Raw genomic sequence first — 20955 nt, forward strand, 5'->3', positions numbered from 1 at the left:
CGCCTGTTGCATAAAAACGTGCCTTTTAACTGGTCTGCGTCATGCGATGTGGCTTTCTAGAAATTGAAGACTATGCTGAAACAGCCCGGTGCCTGGCTACTTATCGACCTGGCCAACATATTGTTCTTGCCACGGACACCTCTCAATACGGGGTTGGTGCAGTTCTTGCACACTGTATTTCTGACGGTTCTGAACAACCCATTGCTTATTCCTCCAAAACACTCATGGATGCCCAACAAAAGTATTCTCAGATTGAAAAAGAAGCTTTGGCCATTATTTATGCTCTTCATAAGTTTGGTGTTTTTCTCTATGGATCCAAATTTCATCTAGTTTCGGATCACAAATCACTTGTTTCATCCATCAACATTATTTCCCGACAAGGCTGCGCACCGCCTGCAGCGTTGGCCTCTTTACTTGTCTCGTTTCAATTATGAGATTCATTTCCGGCCGATGGCTCAACATTCGAATGCTGATGCACTGTCTCGCCTTCCCATGGGTCCTGATCTGGCATTCGATAGGGACGAACTTTTGTGTTTCCACCTGGATGTTGCCAAGCAGCGGGTTGTGGCCGGGTTCCCCATCACCGGGGACTGGCTGGCGGCAGCTACGGGCTCTGACCCTACCCTCTCCCTTGTTTTATACTGTATTCAGAATGGTTGGCCAGATCGTCCGTGTGCTAAGACTTCTGATCTGTTGCGGAACTGATAAGCTTTGCACTACCGCCTCTTGGCTAGGGATGGTGTTATCATCCTTTCCACCAAAAATGCTTCACCATGTGTTGTGGTACCTGCGTCTTTGCGTGCTTCGGTCTTGCGCCTCCTTAACCAAGAGCACTGGGGTGTCTCTCGCACAAAATCTCTGGCGCACCGTCATGTGTACTATGCCGGCTTCAACCTTGAAATCGTACACATGGTCGCTGCCTGCTGCTCTTGTGTGTCACAGGCCGCCACCCCGAAGTTATCTTTGTCACCGTGGCCTTCACCTGAGGAGCCCTGGGAGCGTATTCATGCTGACTTCGCGGGACCTTTTTTAGGTACTTATTGGATTCTCGTTATTGATGCCTACTCTAACTTTCCTTTCATTGTCCGTTGCACGTCGCCTACCACTGCGGCAACCACCAATGCTCTAGCTCGCATTTTCTCTTTGGAAGGCATTCCCTCTACTCTCGTTACTGATAATCGTCCACAATTTGCCTCTTCCAATTTTGCGGATTTTTGTGCCCGTCATGGCATCATGCACGTCACGGCCCCTCCATTCCATCCACAGTCAAACGGTGAGGCTGAACGACTGGTCCGCACATTTAAGGCTTAGATGAGGAAACTCCTCACTTCTTCTGCTGCTGATGATGCGCTTCTCCAATTTCTGGCTGCTTAGTGTTTCACCCCCATGGGCGACCACAGGCCGGCTGAGCTCTTACATGGCCGACAGCCACGCACACTACTTCATCTTCTGCGGCCTTCCTGACCTCATGGCCACGGGTGCCTTCGCTTGGCTGGTTCACCGCCAATGACCTTGTATGGGTACAGGGATATGGCAGGTGGCCAAAGTGGAGTCCTGGCCGCATCTTACGACACCATGGCCGACACCTGTATGAAATCCAGACAGACACGGGTGTTGCAGTGCTTCATTCGGACCAGCTTCGGCCTCATGTGCTGGCAACACCTATTCTGGATGCCGCTACACCACCTACGGCTCTACCTGATGCTTGGGATATTGGAATCTCTCATTACCCACAGCGCCGTCCTGTCACCATCATATCGGTGCCAGCACAAGAACTGTTGCCACCAGGAGACGTGCCCATGCAGGAACCAGATGACCATCACCTGTCGCCGCCTCCTCCTATGGACACGGACACATCGCCCATGTCTCCTGTTATAATAACCGGACTTGCCACAGCGGGCAGATTGGTGCATGGGGTCCGAGCAGATTTCACCCCCACGTCTCCTGTCATCTTGACCCGTTATCATTGGGGACACTTCCGTCCATACAGGAAGCCTCTTCCTCGAGACTTCACGGCCAGTCAAACAACACCTACGGACGTTAGCAATCTACAGGTCACCTCCATCAAGACCTGTGCAAAAACTTCAAAGGGGGGAAAAGTGTTGTGACTTGCCGATCAGTTACGCACAGTTACGCGCGTCCTCTAAATGCGGCGCTGTCTGCCAGCCATGCAGCAGCAGCGCCACCGAAGCGGCCAGCCAGCCAGCTGCCTCGAGACTCGGACTCAGTTATGATTTGACTGTTAAAGTGTACACACGTCTTACTCTGTTTACTTGATCTATGACTTTCATGTATTACATCTCCCTTGAAATATATTTGTTCAACTTGAAGTTATAACACTGTATCTTCCAGAAGACTGACTTGCACTGCTGCTTCTTTAACACTTTCAGAAAGTATGGCAAAATGATCTATGAATGCTAGGCAGTTTATTGTAATGTCTTTGTTCCTTGTCTTTAGCAAAATTGGTGATATTTTGGATTCTTTCAGTTTTTCCTTCCATGTCCTTATAATTTTCTCCACGATATAGTTCAACATAATTGGAGATAAACCATTGCCTTGCCCGACATTTGCACATATTTTGAAAATGTAGATATCTCACCCATGTATGTATATAATGTGTGATTCCATGATGATGTTATAGAGTTTTATGGATGACGGAGAAGGATAAGTGAATCAATTTGAGGTAAGGATCTCTGTACCAGAAACAAACCAGTCAAAAGTTATAAGCGCAAACCATTCTGATACCTCTGACAGTGTAACATACGTACCAGTACTGACGTTGCTAAGATTGTATGGTAGACAACATTCAGAGGTGGTAGTATAGGCTAAAACAAGAAAAAAATGTCTTGTAAACATGGGCTCCAAAATACATACCGTAAGAGCTATGAGCTCTTGTTCAATAGCTGATGTGTGTTTCACACCAGTGAATAAGAACAGTTGCTCATAGCTCCTCAGGTATGCATTTTAGAGCTGATGCTTACTAGACATTTTTTTTATTGTCTTGATCCATACTACCATCTCTGAAAGTTGCATACCCTACATTCTTAGTAAAAACAGTACCGGTACGTGTATTCCATTGTCAGTGGTATCAGAATGATTTCATTTGTAACTTTCGACTCATTTATTTCCAAACCAGGGTCCCTTACCTCAGATTGATACGTTAGTCCATCTCCATCATCATAAAAGTTCATATCATCATCACAGAATCACCCTGTGTGTACATACATTTACAGGTGCCAGCACCTATAACTTTGATATTTTGTAGTGTCATTGGATGTGAGTCCCTATGTAAAACTTGATCTAATAAGTACCCTCTACAATCTCTAGAAGTAGGTAACATGAATTGTGAAACACAATGTCTATGTAGCTCAGCATCATCTGACATCCATACCATTTCCTTTGACCATGTTAATATTTTCTTCTATTTGGCCAACAGTATTTTGTGCCATGTCATGAATTCTACGCCCTATGCTTCTGTCAGAATTCAGAATTATTTTGATTACTCTAGCAGCAGCATTTTCAATAGTTGCAGGGGCAAGTCTGGATGATTGACTGATCTGGCCTTGTAACATTAAACAAAACAGCCTTGCTGTGCTGGTAATGGAACGGCTAAAAGCAAGGGGAAACTACAGCCATAATTTTTTATGAGGGCATGCAACTTTACTATATGGTTAAATGATGATGGGATCATCTTGGGTAAAATATTCTGGAGGTAAAATAGTCCTCCATTTGGATCTTCGAGTGGGGACTATTCAGGAGGACATCATTATCAGGAGAAACAAAACTGGCATTACACGGATCGGATAGGAAAATTAAAAAGGGAAATGGATAGGTTAAAGTTAGATATAGTGTGAATTGGTGAAGTTCGGTGGCAGGAGGAACAAGACTTTTGGTCAGGCGAATACAGGGTTATAAATACAAAGTCAAATATGGGTAATGCAGGAGTAGGTTTAATAATGAATTAAAAAAATAGGAGCACGGGTAAGCTACTCTGAACAGCGTGGTGAACACATTATTGTAGCCAAGATAGACATGAAGTCCACGCCTACCACAGTAGCAAAAGTTTATATGCCAACTAACTGTGCAGATGATAAAGAGATTGAAGAAATGTATGATGAGATAAAAGACATTATTCAGATAATGAAGGCAGATGAAAATTTACTAGTCATGAGGGACTGGAATTCAATAGTAGGAAAAGGAAGATAAGGAAAAGTAGTAGGTGAATATGGAATAGGGGTAAAGGATGTAAGAGGAAGCCGCCTGTTAGAATTTTGCATAGAGCATGACTTAATCATAGCTAACAACTGGTTTGAAGAATCATGAAAGAAGGTTGTACATGTGGAAGAGGGCTGGAGACACTGTAAGGTTTCAGATAGATTATATAATGGTAAGACAGAGATTTAGGAACCTGGTTTTAATTTGTAAGACATTTCTAGGGACTTGGACAACAATCTATTGGTTATGAACTGTAGATTAAAACTGAAGAAACTGCAAAGGTGGGAATTTAAGGAGATGAGACCTGGATAAACTGAAAGAACCAGAGGTCGTAGAGAGTTTCAGAGAGAGCATTAGGGGATGAGTGACAAGAACGGAGAAAGAAATGCAGTAGAAGAAGAATGGGTAGCTTTGAGAGATGATATAGTGAAGGCAGCAGAAGATCAAGTAGACGAAACAATGAGGGCTAATATGAATCCTTGGGTAACAGAAGGGATATTGAATTTAATTGATTAAAGGTGAAAATATAAAAATGCAGTAAATGAAGCAGGCAAAAGGAATACAAATGTCTCAAAAATGAGATCGACAGAAAGTGCGACATGGCTAAGCAAGGATGTTTATTGGACAAATGTAAGGGTGTAGAAGCATATATCACTAGGGGTAAGAGAGAAACTGCCTATAGGAAAATTAGAGAGACCTTTGGAGAAAAAAGAACCATCTGTATGAATATCAAGAGCTCAGATGGAAAACCAGTTCTAAGCAAAGAAGGGAAAGCAGAAAGGTGGAGGAAGTATACAGAGGGTCCATACAAGGGCAATGTACTTGAGGGCAATATTATGGAAATGGAAGAGAATGTAGATGAAGATGAAATGGGAGGTATGATATTACGCGAAGAATTTGACAGAGCACTGAAAGACCAAAGTCGAAACAAGGCCCCAGTAGTAGACAACATTGCATTAGAACTACTGGTAGTCTTGGGAGAGCCAGTGCTGACAAAACTCTGCCATCTGGTTAGCAAGATGTATGAGACTGGCAAAATACTGTCAGATTTCAAGAAGACTGTAATAATTCCAGTCCCACAGAAAGAATGTGTTGACAGGTGTGAAAATTTCTGAACTATCAGTTTAATATGTCACTGCTGCAAATTGGTAGATGCGGACCTCGGGGAGGATCAGTTTGGATTCCATAGAAATGTTGGACTACATGAGGCAATACTGACCCTATGACTTATCTCAGAAGATAGGTTAAGGAAAGGCAAACCTACATTTGTAGACTTAGAGAAAGCTTTTGACAATGTTGACTGGAATATTCTCTTACAAATCCTGAAAGTGGCATGGGTCAAATACAGTGAGCAAAAGGCTATTTACAATTTGTATGGAAACCATATGGAAGTTGTAAGAATAAAAGGGGCATGAAAGGAAAGTAGGGTTGAGAAGGGAGTGATACACAGTTGTAGCCTATCTCTGACGTTATTCAATCTGTATATTGAGCAAGCAGTAAAGAAAAAAAAAATTTGGAGTAGGAACTAAAATCCTTGGAGAAGAAATAAAAACTTTGAATTTTGCCGATGACATTGTAATTCTGTCAGAGACAGGAAAGGACCTGGAAGAGCAGTTGAAGGAATGGACAGTGTAAAAGGACCTGGAAGAGCAGTTGACCGGAGTAGAAAGTGTCTTCAAGGGAGAATATGAGATGAACAACAACAAAAGCAAAACAAGGATAGTGGAATGTTGTGGAATTAAACCAGCTGATGCTGAGGGAATTAGATTAGGAAATGAGACACTTAAAGTAGAAAAGGAATTTTGCTATTTGGGGAGCAAAATAACTGATGATGGCCAAAGTAGAGAGGATATAAAATGTAGACTGCAATGGCAAGAAAAGCGGTTCTGATGAAGAGAAATATGTTAACATTGAGTGTAAATTTAAGTGTCAGAAAGTCCTTTCTGAAAGTATTTTTATGGAGTGTAGCCATATATGGAAGTGAAATGTGGACGATAAATAGTTTAGATAAGAAGAGAATAGAAGCTTTCAAAATGTGGTACCACAGAAGAATGCTGAAGTTTAGATTGGTAGATCAAGTAATTAACAATGAGGTATTGAAAAGAATTGGAGAGAAGAGAAATTTGTGGCAGAACTTGGCTAGAAGGAAGGATAGGTTGGTAGGACATGTTCTGAGGCATCAAGGGATCACCAATTTAGTATTGGAGGGCAGCAGGGAAGGTAAAAATGGTAGAGGGAGGCCGGGAGACGAATACACTAAGCAGATTCAGAAGGATGTAGGTTGCAGTTTAGTTATGTGGAGATTAAGAAGCTAGCACAGGATAGAGTAGCACAGAGAACTGCATCAAACCAGTCTCTGGAATGAAGACCACTACAACAACAGCAATTCTAGCAGAATTTTTGTGTAACATTTTATCTGCTACAATGATAGAACCAGGAATGAAACGACATTCAACTGCCATATAAAGTGATTTACTTTTTGCAATAGCAATGCTAACTCATATAGTGTCTCCAGTGCCACCTCTGTTGATTTTGTAAAATTGTGTATTTTGTTTCCAGTTTTATCTAAATTTTCTACTTTGCATCTGAAAAATTTGACTGACTTGTCTTTATAATTGCCGTGATTGGTTACCAAGTGTATGTGAAGTATGGATGGTATCATAGAATTATTCAACAGTGTTTGGTTCAAAATAATGCTGAGGGGAAGAGGTGGATCACAGATATACAAAACAAATCCTTTTTTAATGTAAGATTCACAGTAATATTAGATTTTATGTTTCTTGGGTTACTTGTCCTACTTGTAGATGCCTCAACTTCAACAGTATCTTCACCTATGTCCCCTGGTGGAAAATGCCTTATCACACTTTTCACTGGCGGTGGTTCAATACTATCACTACTAGCACTTATTTCATTGGTTTTATGTTTTGTTCTTACAAAGAATTTATCCATCTGCCAACAAATATTAAAATATGTAGTCTGCTACCAAAATAATAAAAAGAAATTCAACAGTGTTAATCTGAAAATCTGTTTACAAATATAAAGAATGAGATATGTGGCTTTGAGTAAAGAAAACATATACTATGTGATCAAAAGTATGCGGATACCCCTAAAAACACGTTTTTCATGTTAGGTGCATTTTGTTGCCACCTACTGCCAGGTACTAGGTACTGCCAGCGACCTCAGTAGTCATTAGACATCATGAGAGACCAGAATGTGGTGCTCCATCGAACTCACAGACTTCGAACATAGTCAGGTGATGGGGTGTCACTTGTGTCATATGTCTGTATGCAAGATTTCCACACGCCTAAACATCCCTAGATCCACTGTTTATGGTGTGATAGTGAAGTGGAAATATGAAGGGACACATACAGTACAAAAGCATACAGGTCGACCTCATCTGTCAACTGACAGAGACCACCGACAGTTGAAGAGGGTCGTAATGTGTAATAGGCAGACATCTATCCAGACCATCATACAGGAATTCCAAACTGCATCAGGATCCACTGCAAGTACTAGACAGGTAGGTGGGAGGTGAGAAAACATGGCTTTCATGCTCAAGCAGCTGCTCATAACCCACACATCACACCAGTAAATGCCATATGACACCTCACTTTGTGTAAGGAGTGTAAACTTTGGACAACTGAACATTGGAAAAATTTTGTTTAGGATGACGAATCACGGTACACAATTTGGTGATCCCATGGCTGGGTTTGGGTATGGCAAATGCCAAGTGATCATCATCTGCCAGCATGTGTAGTGCCAATAGTAAAATTCGGAGGTGGTGGTGTTATGATGTGGTCATACTTTTCGTGGAAGGGTCTTGCACCCCTTGTTGTTTCGTGTGATATTATCACAGCACAGGCCTACACTGATGTTTTAAGCACCTTCTTGCTTCCCACTGTTGAAGAGCAATTCGGGGATGACAATTGCATCTTTCAGCATGATTGAGCACCTGTTCACAATGCACAGCCTGTGGCAGAGTGGTTACATGACAGTAACATCCCTGTAATAGACTGGCCTGCACTGAGTCCTGACCTAAATCCTATAGATCCTTTGGCATCTTTTGTAACGCCAACTTCGTGCCAGGCCTCACCGACGAACATCAATACCTCTCCTCAGTGCAGCACAGCATGAAGAATGGGCTGCCATTGCCCAAGAAACCTCCCAGCACCTGATTGAATGTATGCCTGCGAGATTGGAAGCTGTCATCAAGGCTAACGGTGGGCCAACACCAAATTGATTTCCAGCATTACCGATGGAGGACACCGAGAACATGTAAGCCATTTTCAGTCATTTTCAGCCAGGTGTCCAGATACCTTTGATCACATAGTGTACCTGCACGTAACACGAACTTCCAGCATGCTGGAGTAGCTTGGGTCTGCAACTTCTGCTAATCAATAGAATGAAAAAGCAGTCCAAGTTGCAAATATTTTATTTTTCATTGGATGACTATTTTAGGTCGAGACCCATTTTCAAATTAACATAACAAAATTGAAAGTGGAGTTTTGGAATATGTCAAAAAATGCATAATGTACATTTACAGTGCATACAGATAACTGTAAATGTACATTATACATTTTTTTATATCTTTGGAAATGCCATTTCGACTATGTTATGTTGATTTGAAAATGGGTCTTGGCATGAAACTAGTCATCAAATTAAAACCAAAATATTTACAACTTGGACTATCTTTTCGTTATATTTACTGCACATAAGTCACAAAACTATTCTGAGTACTGAAAGTTAATAAATCAGTCAGTAACATATGTTAGCAGACACTGTTATTGTTGATGGTGTTTGGAGCAAACAATACAATGATTACTGAGATCATCTGTAAGATAACATTGTTGGATAGACCAGTAGAATAAGCAAAATGGATTCTTGGATAGAGGCCAATTAAAATCTCTCGGGCTAAAATATTTTTTGTTATTTGTGATTATTCAGGAAACAAATTTTATATATTCCCTAAAAAGCCTTTGTGTACCCATGAGGATATGCTTGCCCAGGTTGAATATCGCTGCTCTAGGCAATTGATTTGTGAAGAGAGGGCATTAAAAATGTTAGTCACTGAAATGAATACATTTCTGTACCATAGTCAGGGCTGCACCCTCACAGTGGACATCTTGTATAATGACCGTGACACTCTATAGAGTTGAAAGGGGAGCCTTTTTCTCCATTATGTAACACATCATGGAAAATACATGAAGGGGAATCAAATGAAAATCTTAAATATTTTTTAATTCTTTTATGGAACAAAATGGGAACACAAGTGTATAGTTTTTTGACATAGTCTCCCTGTAATTCAAAACACATTTTCCAGTGTGTAAAAAGTACATCGATTCCACTGAAGAAAAAAATCTGTTGGTTGTGTGCACAGTCACTTCTGCACCGTCTGCTGCACGTCTCCACTGGAATGAAATGTCTTTCCCCACATTGCCTCTCTGAAACGTCCAAACATAGTAATCTCTTGGTGTGAGATCTTGTGAGTATGGCAGACGTGACAGAGTATCAAAGTTCAGATCATCGATACTAGTAGTATGAGGCTGAGCAATATCATGTTGCAAAATGACACCTGTAGTCAGAAGTCTACATTGCTTTAATCTTATTATAGATTTTTTAACACATTGAAATATGAAATTTAACACATTGAAATATGATGGTGTTTCCCCTAGTTGTGTAGTGTTCCAAGACAATGCTTCGTGCATCCCAAAAGAATGTCAGCAAAATCCTCTCTCCAGATGGCTGTGTCCAGAACTTTGGTGATGAGGACTGGCACCATTCCTTGCTTGCTCTCTTTGTTTAGGATCGGTGGTAGTGTTGGTTGGTTGGGGGAAGGGAAGGGGACCAGACAGTGAGGTCATTGGTCTCATTATATTAGGAAGGCAAGTTGGTCATGCCCTTTCAAAGGGACCATCCCAGTATTTGCCTGAAGCAATTTAGGGAAATGATGGAAAAACTAAACCAGGATGGCCGGACGTGGATTTGAACCTTCATCCTCCCAAATGCAAGTCCAGTGTGCTAACCACTGTGCCACCTTGCTTGGTGGGGGTAGTGTACCCAGTTTTCATTTCCTGTAATGATTCTCATTAAGAAACCATCACCTTCTGGTTCAGAGTGCTGCAGAATTTCTTCGCAGGTGTCAATGCTTTGCATTTTCGGTTCTGAAGTGGGCAACCATGGCAGACACTTTGCAAAACTTAAGCACTCCATGAATGATATGATGTGCTGAGCCTTGACTAGTGTTCAGATTTGTGGCTGTTTCATTTGCTGTCCGATGGCAATTTTCCATTACTGTGGCTTCAACTGCTGCAGTAGACTCTGGTGTCGCAACGTAGTATGTCTGACTTGGGTGCTAAACGTCTGTCACAGAAGTCAAGCCATTTCCAAACTTTCTATTCCACTCATACACTTGTTGCAGTGATGGACATTCATCACCTATGAGACCTTCATTTGCCCATGAATTTCAATTGGTTTCATTCTTCATTCTTCATTGGCGTGTGTCACAAGCAGGGCAGTCATTTTTTTGAACTGGTATCGTGGCCTCATTTCGTTTTTGTGTGTGTGTGTGTGTGTGTGTGTGTGTGTGTGTGTGTGTGTGTGTGTGTGTGTGTGTGCGTGTGCTGCTGCCTGTAGGGCATTCCTTACGTCACTGGTAATGGTACTGTCAACTTCAACTTACTGACCAATGGCATGAAACTTTGATTTTTAATTACATTTTTAAAGTTTTTCATTTGACTCCCCTCTGTATTCCTAGCCAGTGGAGCAATGAACAATAGCTGTCAAGTTTAGACTCATTCTGTGCACCTGAGATGTCATCCATTTTATGACCGCCATTGAGCATTCAGTAGTGTCCTGAGCACTCTGCTGTGAATTTCATAGCCTGTGTGAGCATTAAACAAGATCATAGCAAATTATTTAGTGAAGTTTTGTTCCATTTGTTGCAAGTTGTCATGGCTGATGATGGTGGTAAATGTCAAATTATACATAAACAAGCAAAAGACTTAATTTTACAGGATTGACACATTCTTCAAGCACAAATGATCTGTATGCACATACTGCAAGTGTCGCTGGCAACACTGCTGTCCCCTCTGTGCCTTGACCTGTGCAGGCTGCCATAGTTCATAAATTGGACTTTAGTTGGTATTTCTACACTTAGTGGCCACCTTTGTTCTGCTCAAATGAATGAACTTTCAGTTTGCTCCAGCCAACCTCAGACTTGCTTGTGACCTCCTGTAGTAGTACCAGGGATAATGGGACAAAGCACACTACTTGGAAATTCAAACTTTCTCACTAATTAATCAGAAATTCTGACCAGCTCAAACTTCACAGTTTAACCACAGAGGTATTTGTCATACAACTTCTGGAAGTACAGTGAGCAGGCACATATTTGATATCTTTAACTGGTAAAAGATAAAGAAGTGATCAGAATGAAGACCTAGCATTTCTGTAGTTAGCAATGAAAACTGCAAGATGCAGTAAATACTATGATGGCAAATCCTCAGATGGAATGGAAATGTCTGTGTGTGAGATGGTGATAAGGAGCAGCAGACAGACGCAACAAGCTGTTAGCAGCTGAGTCATAGAATAAAACATCTTCCCCATATAGTGTTCTGAGCCACAGGTAACAAATATTTCTCTTGTTTTTGTGTAATAGACATTACACAATCTTCGGGTTGCTGTTACTTCTTTTTTTCTTCCAGATGAGAGGGCTCTTGTTCGTGGTGCTTGCCTTTTTGGCTATGTTTTTGACACCAGGACACCAAATCATGTAGAAATAAGTGCTTTGGGAACAAGAGAGCGTTATGAAATTCTGAATGTCTTGGAATTTACAAGCAGTAGGAAAAGAATGTCAGTCATTACACGGAATTCAGCTGGTGAAATAAAGTTATATTGTAAAGGTGCAGACACTGTGATATATGAAAGGTAAATATTTATAAATGTAGCATCTCATCTTCCATTCTATGTATTTCTATAAGACTGTTAACTAACCAATCTGAGTTTGTTTAAGGTTATCTCCAGATGGGCAACAGTTTCGTGAGGCAACTCTCAGACACCTGGAAGAATTTGCTACTGAAGGGCTTAGAACATTGTGTTGCGCAGTTGCCAACATATCAGAAGAGGCCTATGAGGTAAAAGTTTTAATTACAGTGAGATAGTAGTGGTATTAAATGAAGCCTTTATTACTTTTGTAGTTGGTCAGAAGCTGGTGAAATTATTAAACTTATTATGGCCTTTCAGGAAAATTTTCCAAAATTTTTAAACTAATATGTGAAATTTCAATTTGCTAAATTTTTTTCTGGTACACCACCCAGAATTTACAGAAGTTGGTGAGTTACTGTAGTTATTACCTTTCTGTAGGATAATGGTGACAGTGTTGGCATGTATAGTAATTCCATTATCGTTACTCAACTAACCATATTGTAGCTGCAGGGAACTAAACTTTGTGACACTGCAAGGTACAGCAGCATTCAAGTCCAGTGTGGCTTATATTCTTATTTAAACTTGAGCACACAAAATGCCTTCTTGGTCAGGAGCAATGACTTGCTGTTAATGTTCTTACAATCAGTGTAGGAGAAGAGTGTGGGTAATAGGAAAGATAATGGAGCCTACTTTCAAGATAGGGAAAAGATGGAGGATGTGACATGGAGTTGAGGGTCATTCAAATCTTTGCTCATTACCAGAAGAAGAAATGTTGAACTATGTGTTAATGAGCTTCATTGGTATGCTACAAAGCAGCTGGTTTTTGGTACCATGAGCAGTATATAGTCCTGCCACTTTCTTTGGAAACTAGACAAATGTTGTCTCGTTGAGCTGGACATGAAAATTGTGGAAAAGTGTAGTAACACTGTTCACGTTTACGTCGCACTTCACTTAGCGTAGACCGGGACTGTGTCCTAGGCATGCATGATGTTAACTGATTTGGCACGGCCCATACTGCCTGAGTTGTTGTTGTTGTTATGCTGGCAGAGGTCGCGTCCGAATTCTCGCGTGCGCGCTGTTGGATGGGACTCTACTTGCGGCAACTACCATCCGCGACGCACCATGCCGATGTGCGCTGCCCGCGATCTTTCTGGTGGCTACTGCAAAAACTACCAGAAAAAATTATTTTGTGTGTAACATTTCATTCTAAAAGCTGCCAGAATAGCTAGATATAAACAACAGTGCACTATTTTTTTACATCAAAGTTTTGCTATCAAGTTTCAGTCTGAATGTCCATTGGTGTATGTATGAGGGATAGTCATAATGTTTTAATTGTTACATAAAAAAAAAAAAGGTTGCATTACTAAGTTTTGGTTTGCTCCCTGGTACACTCAACAGCAAAAAAACTGGACCACTGTAGACAAATGACAGAAAAATCAGACCATTTGGCAACAGCAGCACAAAAACCAGGCCAGGGCATGACATCAGACAGAGAAAGTGGGTCATTGATTGAGGAATTGTGACGTATCCGATGCTCACTCTGTCTTCACCTTTGCCTCGTGTGCAAAGGATTGCCTACCTTACAACACAGATTATAGACCAGACTGAATGTTCAAACCACAGTGACAACATCTGGATAACAACAAATATGAGGCACAGAGGTTATCAACGTTTTAAGAATGTGCTTATGATAGCTCACTATCTTCCGTTCAAGGTTAACTAAAAATGAAAGATCTATTTTACCAACTAGGTATTTTTCTTCTTCTTCTTCTTCTTCTTCTATTTCTTCTTCTTCTAAAATTGCTCATATTTGTCTTTTGAAAGATGAAATGCTAACATTGTACTTTTTAGAATGAAGGTAAAAGCCTCAAAATTACTTTCAATGATCATATGGATCCAAGTGTACAAGAAAACTTCTGACATCTGTCTCTTGTGGCATAATGGTTAGAGGAGTGGAGTCATAATCTGAAGGTGCAGAATTCAGAGCTATATGCTCCCTTTTCTTTATTTCTTTTTTATTCACTAGAAAGAAAAAGACAGCAGAATTTTGGACAAAGTTTACCCATAGTATGAAATCAAATGTGAGAATAAAGAAAAATTGTGTATCAGCTTCTCTAAAATTCATATATTTTTCTTCAAGCAGCTACAGTTGGGAGATTTATGGTGTCTTATGTCAGAGAAAATACACAACCACAAAAGCAATTTTTGGAGAGCTGTTCTCAAAAGATTGGTCTGAACAGGAAATCATTACTAATTCAGTGTAAAAAATGCTACAAATAGTTTAGAGACAGTGGTTGCATTTTCCCAATAAATGAATGGTAGAATATTTCAATCAACAGTGAATGAGTAAGGCTGTTACTGGTACTTGTGCACCTAGAAACAGCCGTTCAAGCGCTCATGAAGGGACAGTTTTAGCAAATTAGTAAAATAACATTACTGGATACCTACTTGTCAGAAAGTATTAACTGAAGTATATGAAGTTTGTTATGGACTTCTAGAACTAAATTATGCACACAATTCAAAGTTCTACAGAGGAGTTTGAACTCAGATGTTCACATCTCAACTAATGAGGTAAATGCAATTAATGGGGTAGTTCAGTGTTGTTCATTAAATACAAACCAAACATAATGAGAGAGAATGAAAATAGTAAAAATTGTGATTCGATATATCTTCCTGTCGCTGGGCTAGTTAAGCAGAACCTTGCATCACAAACCGCTATCATACACCTACGAAATTCATCCATCACGTGCGCTGACCTATTATTTCACTTTCCGTTCCCAGAGCTAAAATGCCTGCATAGGGTCCATGCAATGTTGATGCTGTGAAATGCAGTTCCAGAAACCCTTCTTGGCAAAAAAAGGTCATAAATTTCATCAAGGAGTTTGTAATATTACCCAGATTTTCGTCATATGTGATTGATATCTTGGACGTGAATTCTGGGACAACAAATATTATGCGAAGTTCCCTGTGATCATTTGAAATGAAATGAAATGATCATATGGCAGACTAACTGCCCCTAAAAGAAAAAACGAGACGGGAAAACCAGGAAGAAGATGGCGAAATGACTGCCAACCATGTGATGAACCCCTCATGGCAACACTATCACAGAGCACTGGAAAAAGTTGGGAGAGGCCTTTGAGCAATCATGGGACACTAATTACTAGTAACAAACATAAAAAATAAATACACACAAACCAGTGAACATACCACTGGATATCATTACTCATGTTAAAGGTTTAACTCAAATTGTATTATGCTCAAGATGCTGATTATGGGTGGTTGACAACCGAGGTGTTGTCAAAGAAGTTTATGGCTTTTGACAGATGTAGCATATTGACCTGATGTTTATTTATCGCTTTTGTCATGCTGATGATGTTGAAGGTGTTTAAAGCAGTTTTCTTAGACAACGTGGCCTATTCTCCAATGTGAACCTAGCAATAGTCACGTAGGACTTGGCATTCACCTGCAGTACATCTACATCTACAGGGATACTCTGCAAATCACCTTTAAGAGCCTCGCTGAGGATTTATTGAACTGCCTTCACAATAATTCTCTATTATTGCAATCTCAAACAATGCACGAAAAAAACAAACACCTATGTCTTTCTGTGTGAGCTCTGATTTCCTTTATTTTCTTATATAAAGGCTGTAAATTCAACTAAAGACCTAGGAATTACAACTAAGAACAACTTAAATCATGCCAGTGACACTGTCTCCCCTAGTTCGCAATAATACAAAATGTGCTGCTCTGAGCTGAACTATCTCCATATACTCCATTAATCCTATCTGGTAAGGATCCCAGACTGTACAGCAGTACTTCAAAAGAAGATGGACACGTGTATTGTAGTAGATCTGTTCATTTTCTATTTGTTCTGCCAATGAAATTCAGTATTTAATTTGACTTCTTCACAACATTTTCTATGTTTTCTTTCCAATTTAAGTTGTTCTTAATTGTAATTTCTAGGTCTTTAGTTGAATTTACAGCCTTTAGATTTGACTGATTTATCGTGTAACCGAAGTTTAACATATTCCACTAACTCATGTGGATGATCTCAAACTTTTCTTTATTTAGGGTCAATTGCCAATTTTCACACCATACTGATATCTTTTCTAAATTGTTTTGCAATTTGTTTTGATCTTCTGATGACTACTAGATGATAAATGACAACATCTCTGCAAACAACCTAAGATGGATGCTCAGATTATCTCCTAGATCATTTATATAGCTGAGGAACAGCAGAGGGCCTATAACACTACCTTGGGGAATGCCAGAGATCACTTATGTTTTACTTGATGACTTTCCGTCAGTTACTATGAGCTGTGACCTCTCTGACAGGTAGTGATGAATTGAGTCACATAACTAAGACGATATTCCATAAGCAAACAATTTCATCACAAGGTGCTTGTATAGTACAATGTCAAAAGCCTTCTGGAAGTCTAGAGATATTGAATCAATTTGAAATCTCTTGGCAATAGCACTCAAGACTTCATGCGAATAAAGAGCTAGTTGTGTTTCACAAGAACAATGTTTTTTAAATCCTTGTTGACTGTGTGGCTACGAAGTCTTTCGCGACGTATTTCTTGAATAAAAATCTCTCGGTGTACATGCCGCATCAATTCAGGATAAATCTCCAAGCTTTCGACCACTACCTCCATGGTCATCATCAGGGCTAAAACTGACTGTCGTGAACTAGCAAGGCTCCTACTTTTATATGCAAAGGACGGCCTCTGAATGGCTGGAATACGTCATAGCAACAGCGATATGGCGCATAGTGAAGTGGTCCCCTCTACTTCCATAGATGTAGTTTCTATCCCGCGATGCTTGCAGCGCCATCCCTTGAATCAGGAGGAAAAGTGCGGGAAGTTTTTGTCTGCGATTTTTCTTTATCCAGTGCACTCTTCCAAGTGTTGCTAAGTGCATAGCCATTGTCTCTGTTAAAGTTATTATCGCTAAGTCTAATTTCGACTGCTTCCCGGATCACAGAGTCCCAGTAATTCGATGCGTGGGCTATTACTCTGGTTTCTTCAAATAAAATCTTATGCTTGTTAAGCAGGCTTTGTTCAGCCACCGCTGATTTTTCCAAATACCTGTATTTCAGGTGGCACTGGTGCTCAATGCAGTGGTCGGCAACAGTTCTTACAGACTGGCCCACGTAATTCTTGCCGCATTCGCAAGGAATAGTGTAAATTCCTGGCACTCTTAAGCCAAGACTATCTTTGACTGGTCTCAACATTTCTTTAATTTTCCTAAGTGGTTGGAAAACTGGTTTTATTCCTTGCCTCTTTAGGACTCTGCCTATCTTGCTTGTTGTAGCACCACAAAAAGGAAGCCGCGATATGTGTTGGTCCTCTTTTTGTATATGGCCGGCATCGTGTCCTACTTTCTTGGTCAATACTGATTTAATTTCACCAGCAGAATAACCATTCCTCTTGAAAACAGTCGTCAAATGGTTAATCTCGGGACCAAGGTGGTCCTTGTCGGAAATAGTCCTGGCTCTGTGTACTAAAGTATTCAGCATAGCTCTCTTCTGAGACGGATGATGGAAGCTGTGGCTATGCAGATATAAGTCTGTATGGATTGGCTTCCTGTACACAGAATGGCCCAGTTGTCCATCCGGCTTTTGCTCCACCAACACATCTAAAAAAGGTAACTTCCCTTCCTTCTCTACCTCCAATGTAAATTTTATATTTGGATGTACACCATTTAAATGTTTGGCGAACTGCTGCAGCGTGTCACTGCCGTGTGGCCAGATTAAAAAAGTATCGTCGACATATCTGTAGAAGCATGATGGGCGGAGGTGAGCACTGCTCAACGCCCGTTCTTCGAAATCCTCCATGGAAAAATTTGCTATTGCTGGTGACAGTGGTGAACCCATGGCTGTTCCATCCGTCATTCCATAATTATTTCCACTGTATAAAAAGTAAGTGGTTGTCAAGGTATGCCGGAACAACTTCAAAATTTCTGAGGAATCCAAACCGCCTAAGTCAAATATCAGCAGGGAGAAGAGACAAGGACTGAAATTGTTGCAGAAGGATGAAGATCTAGTTGTTTTACCTGCTGACAAGGGGAACGCCACGGTAATCCTCATTGCTACAGATTACCACAAGAAAGTTGGATTGTTACTGGAGGACAGCACATACCGGATTCTCAGACGGGATCCCACATAGGCACTCAGCAGGAAGACAAGGGAGCTACTAAAAACTCTGGCCCCTCTGACGAACTGGTGAAGAACTTACGGCCAAGAGCACCTAGGCCAACAAGACTGTACGGTTTGCCAAAGGTTCATAAGGAGAATGTCCTGTTGAGACCGATTGTTAGCGCTATTGGCTCTCTATGTACAGGCTTGCAAAACACTTAACTAAATTGTTGGCACCTATAGTTGGTCACTGCCCACATCATATTACGAATTCAAAAATGTTTGTTGATATCATAAAACAAATGAAAGTAGGCCCAAATGATATGGTCAGCCTCGACATGGTTTCTCCATACACCAAAGTACCTGTTGATGACACATTACAACTGTTGGCTGCCCATTTTTTCTCATTTCTATGGAAGTAGAGCCCACCACTTCATTACGCGCCATATCGCTGTTGCTATGACATATTCCAGCCAATCAGAGGCCGCCCTTTTGTATATAAAAGTAGGAGCCTCGCTAGTTCGCAACAGTCAGTTTTAGCCCTGACGACGACCATGGAGGTAGTGGTCGAAAGCTTGAAGTTTTATCCTGAATTGATGTGGCATGTACACCGAGAGATTTTTATTCAATAAACTGTTCTGTTCAAGATAATTCATTATGTTCAGACATATATGTTTCAAAAATCTACTTCATGTCGACATTAATGATATGGGCCTGTAATTTAGTGGCTTACTCATACTACTAACTTTCTTGAATATTGATGTGATCTGTGCAACTTTCCAGTCTTTGGGTAGAGACCTTTTGTCAAGCGAGCAGTTGTATACAGTTGTTAAGTATGAAGCTATTGCATCAGCACACTCTGAAAGGAACCTAACTGGTATACAGTTTGGACCGGAAGACTTGCTTTTATTGTGTAATTTAAGTTGCTTTGCTACTCCAAGGATATCAACCACTAAGTTACTCATGTTGGCATTTAAGTTGCTTTGCTACTCCAAGGATATCAACCACTAAGTTACTCATGTTGGCAGCTGTTTGTGATTTGAATTCTGGGATATTTATTTTGTCTTCTTTGGTGAAGGAATTTTGGAATGCTGTGTTTAGTAACAGTATACAGGTAAACTGACTTATTCATTCACATGTCTCACATATCTAGCAAATTTATGAGTTTTTAGGTATCCTGGATCCACACGACAGTGATAAAGTGGCAGTAACATTTATTGTCAAAAGCTAAATAAATTCACCTTAAGGATGACTATGAGAAAGGAAGTTGCCTTTGTATTGGGAACTGTGGATTAAATATCCATCCCTGCGATGGCTCAAATTTCAGACTACCAAGGGTGCAATCATAGACTTGTGCTGTGGACCCAATAAATGCATGGTCTTCAGGAGAAACCAACAACAGTGTGACATGCATTACATATATGTCTGATGTAGATATTTTGAGTACATGATTCTTTTTTCTGTTGTTTCAGAATCAATATTCAATGCAGTGGTTCATATCCTTGAAATTGCCATTCGACCATTAGGCAAAACAATCATTCACTGTGTTTTGTAGTCATCATTATTACTCTCTGAGTATGCAGAAAAACAACACAAACACTGAACGAAAATCACCAACACTTGGAATACGTTTGAACCAGTGATCTCTGTCTTGCTTCCTTAGTTCCACCTGCAACAGGAGTCTTGCCAAACAGACTTTTTCTCTTTATTTAGACATATACATCTTAAATAAATTGTCGTCAGATATGTGCCTGCTATAAATGGCAACTACTTACATTTAGTAACTTTACAGTGCAGCTATCAATTATTTGTTAAAAATTCAAGCAAGTGTCTTAAGAACTAGTCCACACTTTTGGGACACACACACAGATGATGTGGACAAACACAAATTCAAGACAAAAGTGTCAATTTCATGTGCAGGATTCAAATCCATAATCTCTGAAAAAGTGTCTTGGTATTTTTGCCCGCTCACCTTCACAAGCCAGGACCACATTGACTTACGTACCAAGAATTTTTGAATAGGTCTTCCACAGTATGACACATCTGCACCTCATTTTGATGGAAACATGTTTACTTCCTCTCCAGGCATCAGTATACAAATGGCAAGCAGGAATCATATTTGCAGGTTTTGTAATTGCTCACTAAGAGCATTCAGTTAAAGACAGAATCATCACTGTGATTGCAGATGGCACGTTTTCAGCTATAGATGCTAGCAGAAGGTATGGTGTGCCAGACTAGAGGCACTACCAACAGGGTTCCTGTCTAGACAGGGAGAGACTGAGAAGGCACTAGGAGGACAGAGAGCTTGTGCATAAGAGCTGACAGTTTCCCTTCCTAACCATGAAGCAGTTTCAGCAAGAGACCAACTTCCTTCGCTACAGTGTCAAAGTTCGCCAAACGCTGAGAAGAAATGACCTGCATGCACAAAGATATGCTGTGAAACAGGAACTCAGAGAGAAAAATGTCTTATACCAGTTGGCATCTTTGTAGCTCCCTCTGAACATGGCAGGGGAAAACGTAATTTTTACTGATGAAAAGGCGAGTTTGGTAAGCAATATTGGTCCAAGAATGACTTAAGGGCCACAAGGGACAAGACGTCATGAAGAATGTGTAGTAATTACAAGGAGAAGTGAGGTGCTGTTGGCTTGCTACTGGAGTTGGAATTATGTGAAGAAAGTGGGAGT

General features: G+C 40.5%; 1 protein-coding gene across 13 annotated transcripts in view; it reads left to right on the forward strand.

The window, feature by feature from the left end:
• LOC126354167 (phospholipid-transporting ATPase IA) overlaps window positions 1-20955 on the forward strand; it is a 627555-nt gene that overhangs the window by 488309 nt on the left and 118291 nt on the right. For all 13 annotated transcript variants that reach the window (XR_007565271.1, XM_050003592.1, XM_050003597.1 and 10 more), the window contains exons 11-12: window positions 11916-12138; window positions 12224-12344. Coding sequence is in view for 12 of the 13 variants with exons in the window: in XM_050003592.1 (XP_049859549.1) it covers window positions 11916-12138; window positions 12224-12344 (344 nt within the window). In the remaining variant the exon portion in view is untranslated. The remainder of the gene's footprint in view (window positions 1-11915; window positions 12139-12223; window positions 12345-20955) is intronic.

This window comes from Schistocerca gregaria, chromosome 3, assembly GCF_023897955.1.
Source record: "Schistocerca gregaria isolate iqSchGreg1 chromosome 3, iqSchGreg1.2, whole genome shotgun sequence".
NCBI lineage: Eukaryota > Metazoa > Arthropoda > Insecta > Orthoptera > Acrididae > Schistocerca > Schistocerca gregaria.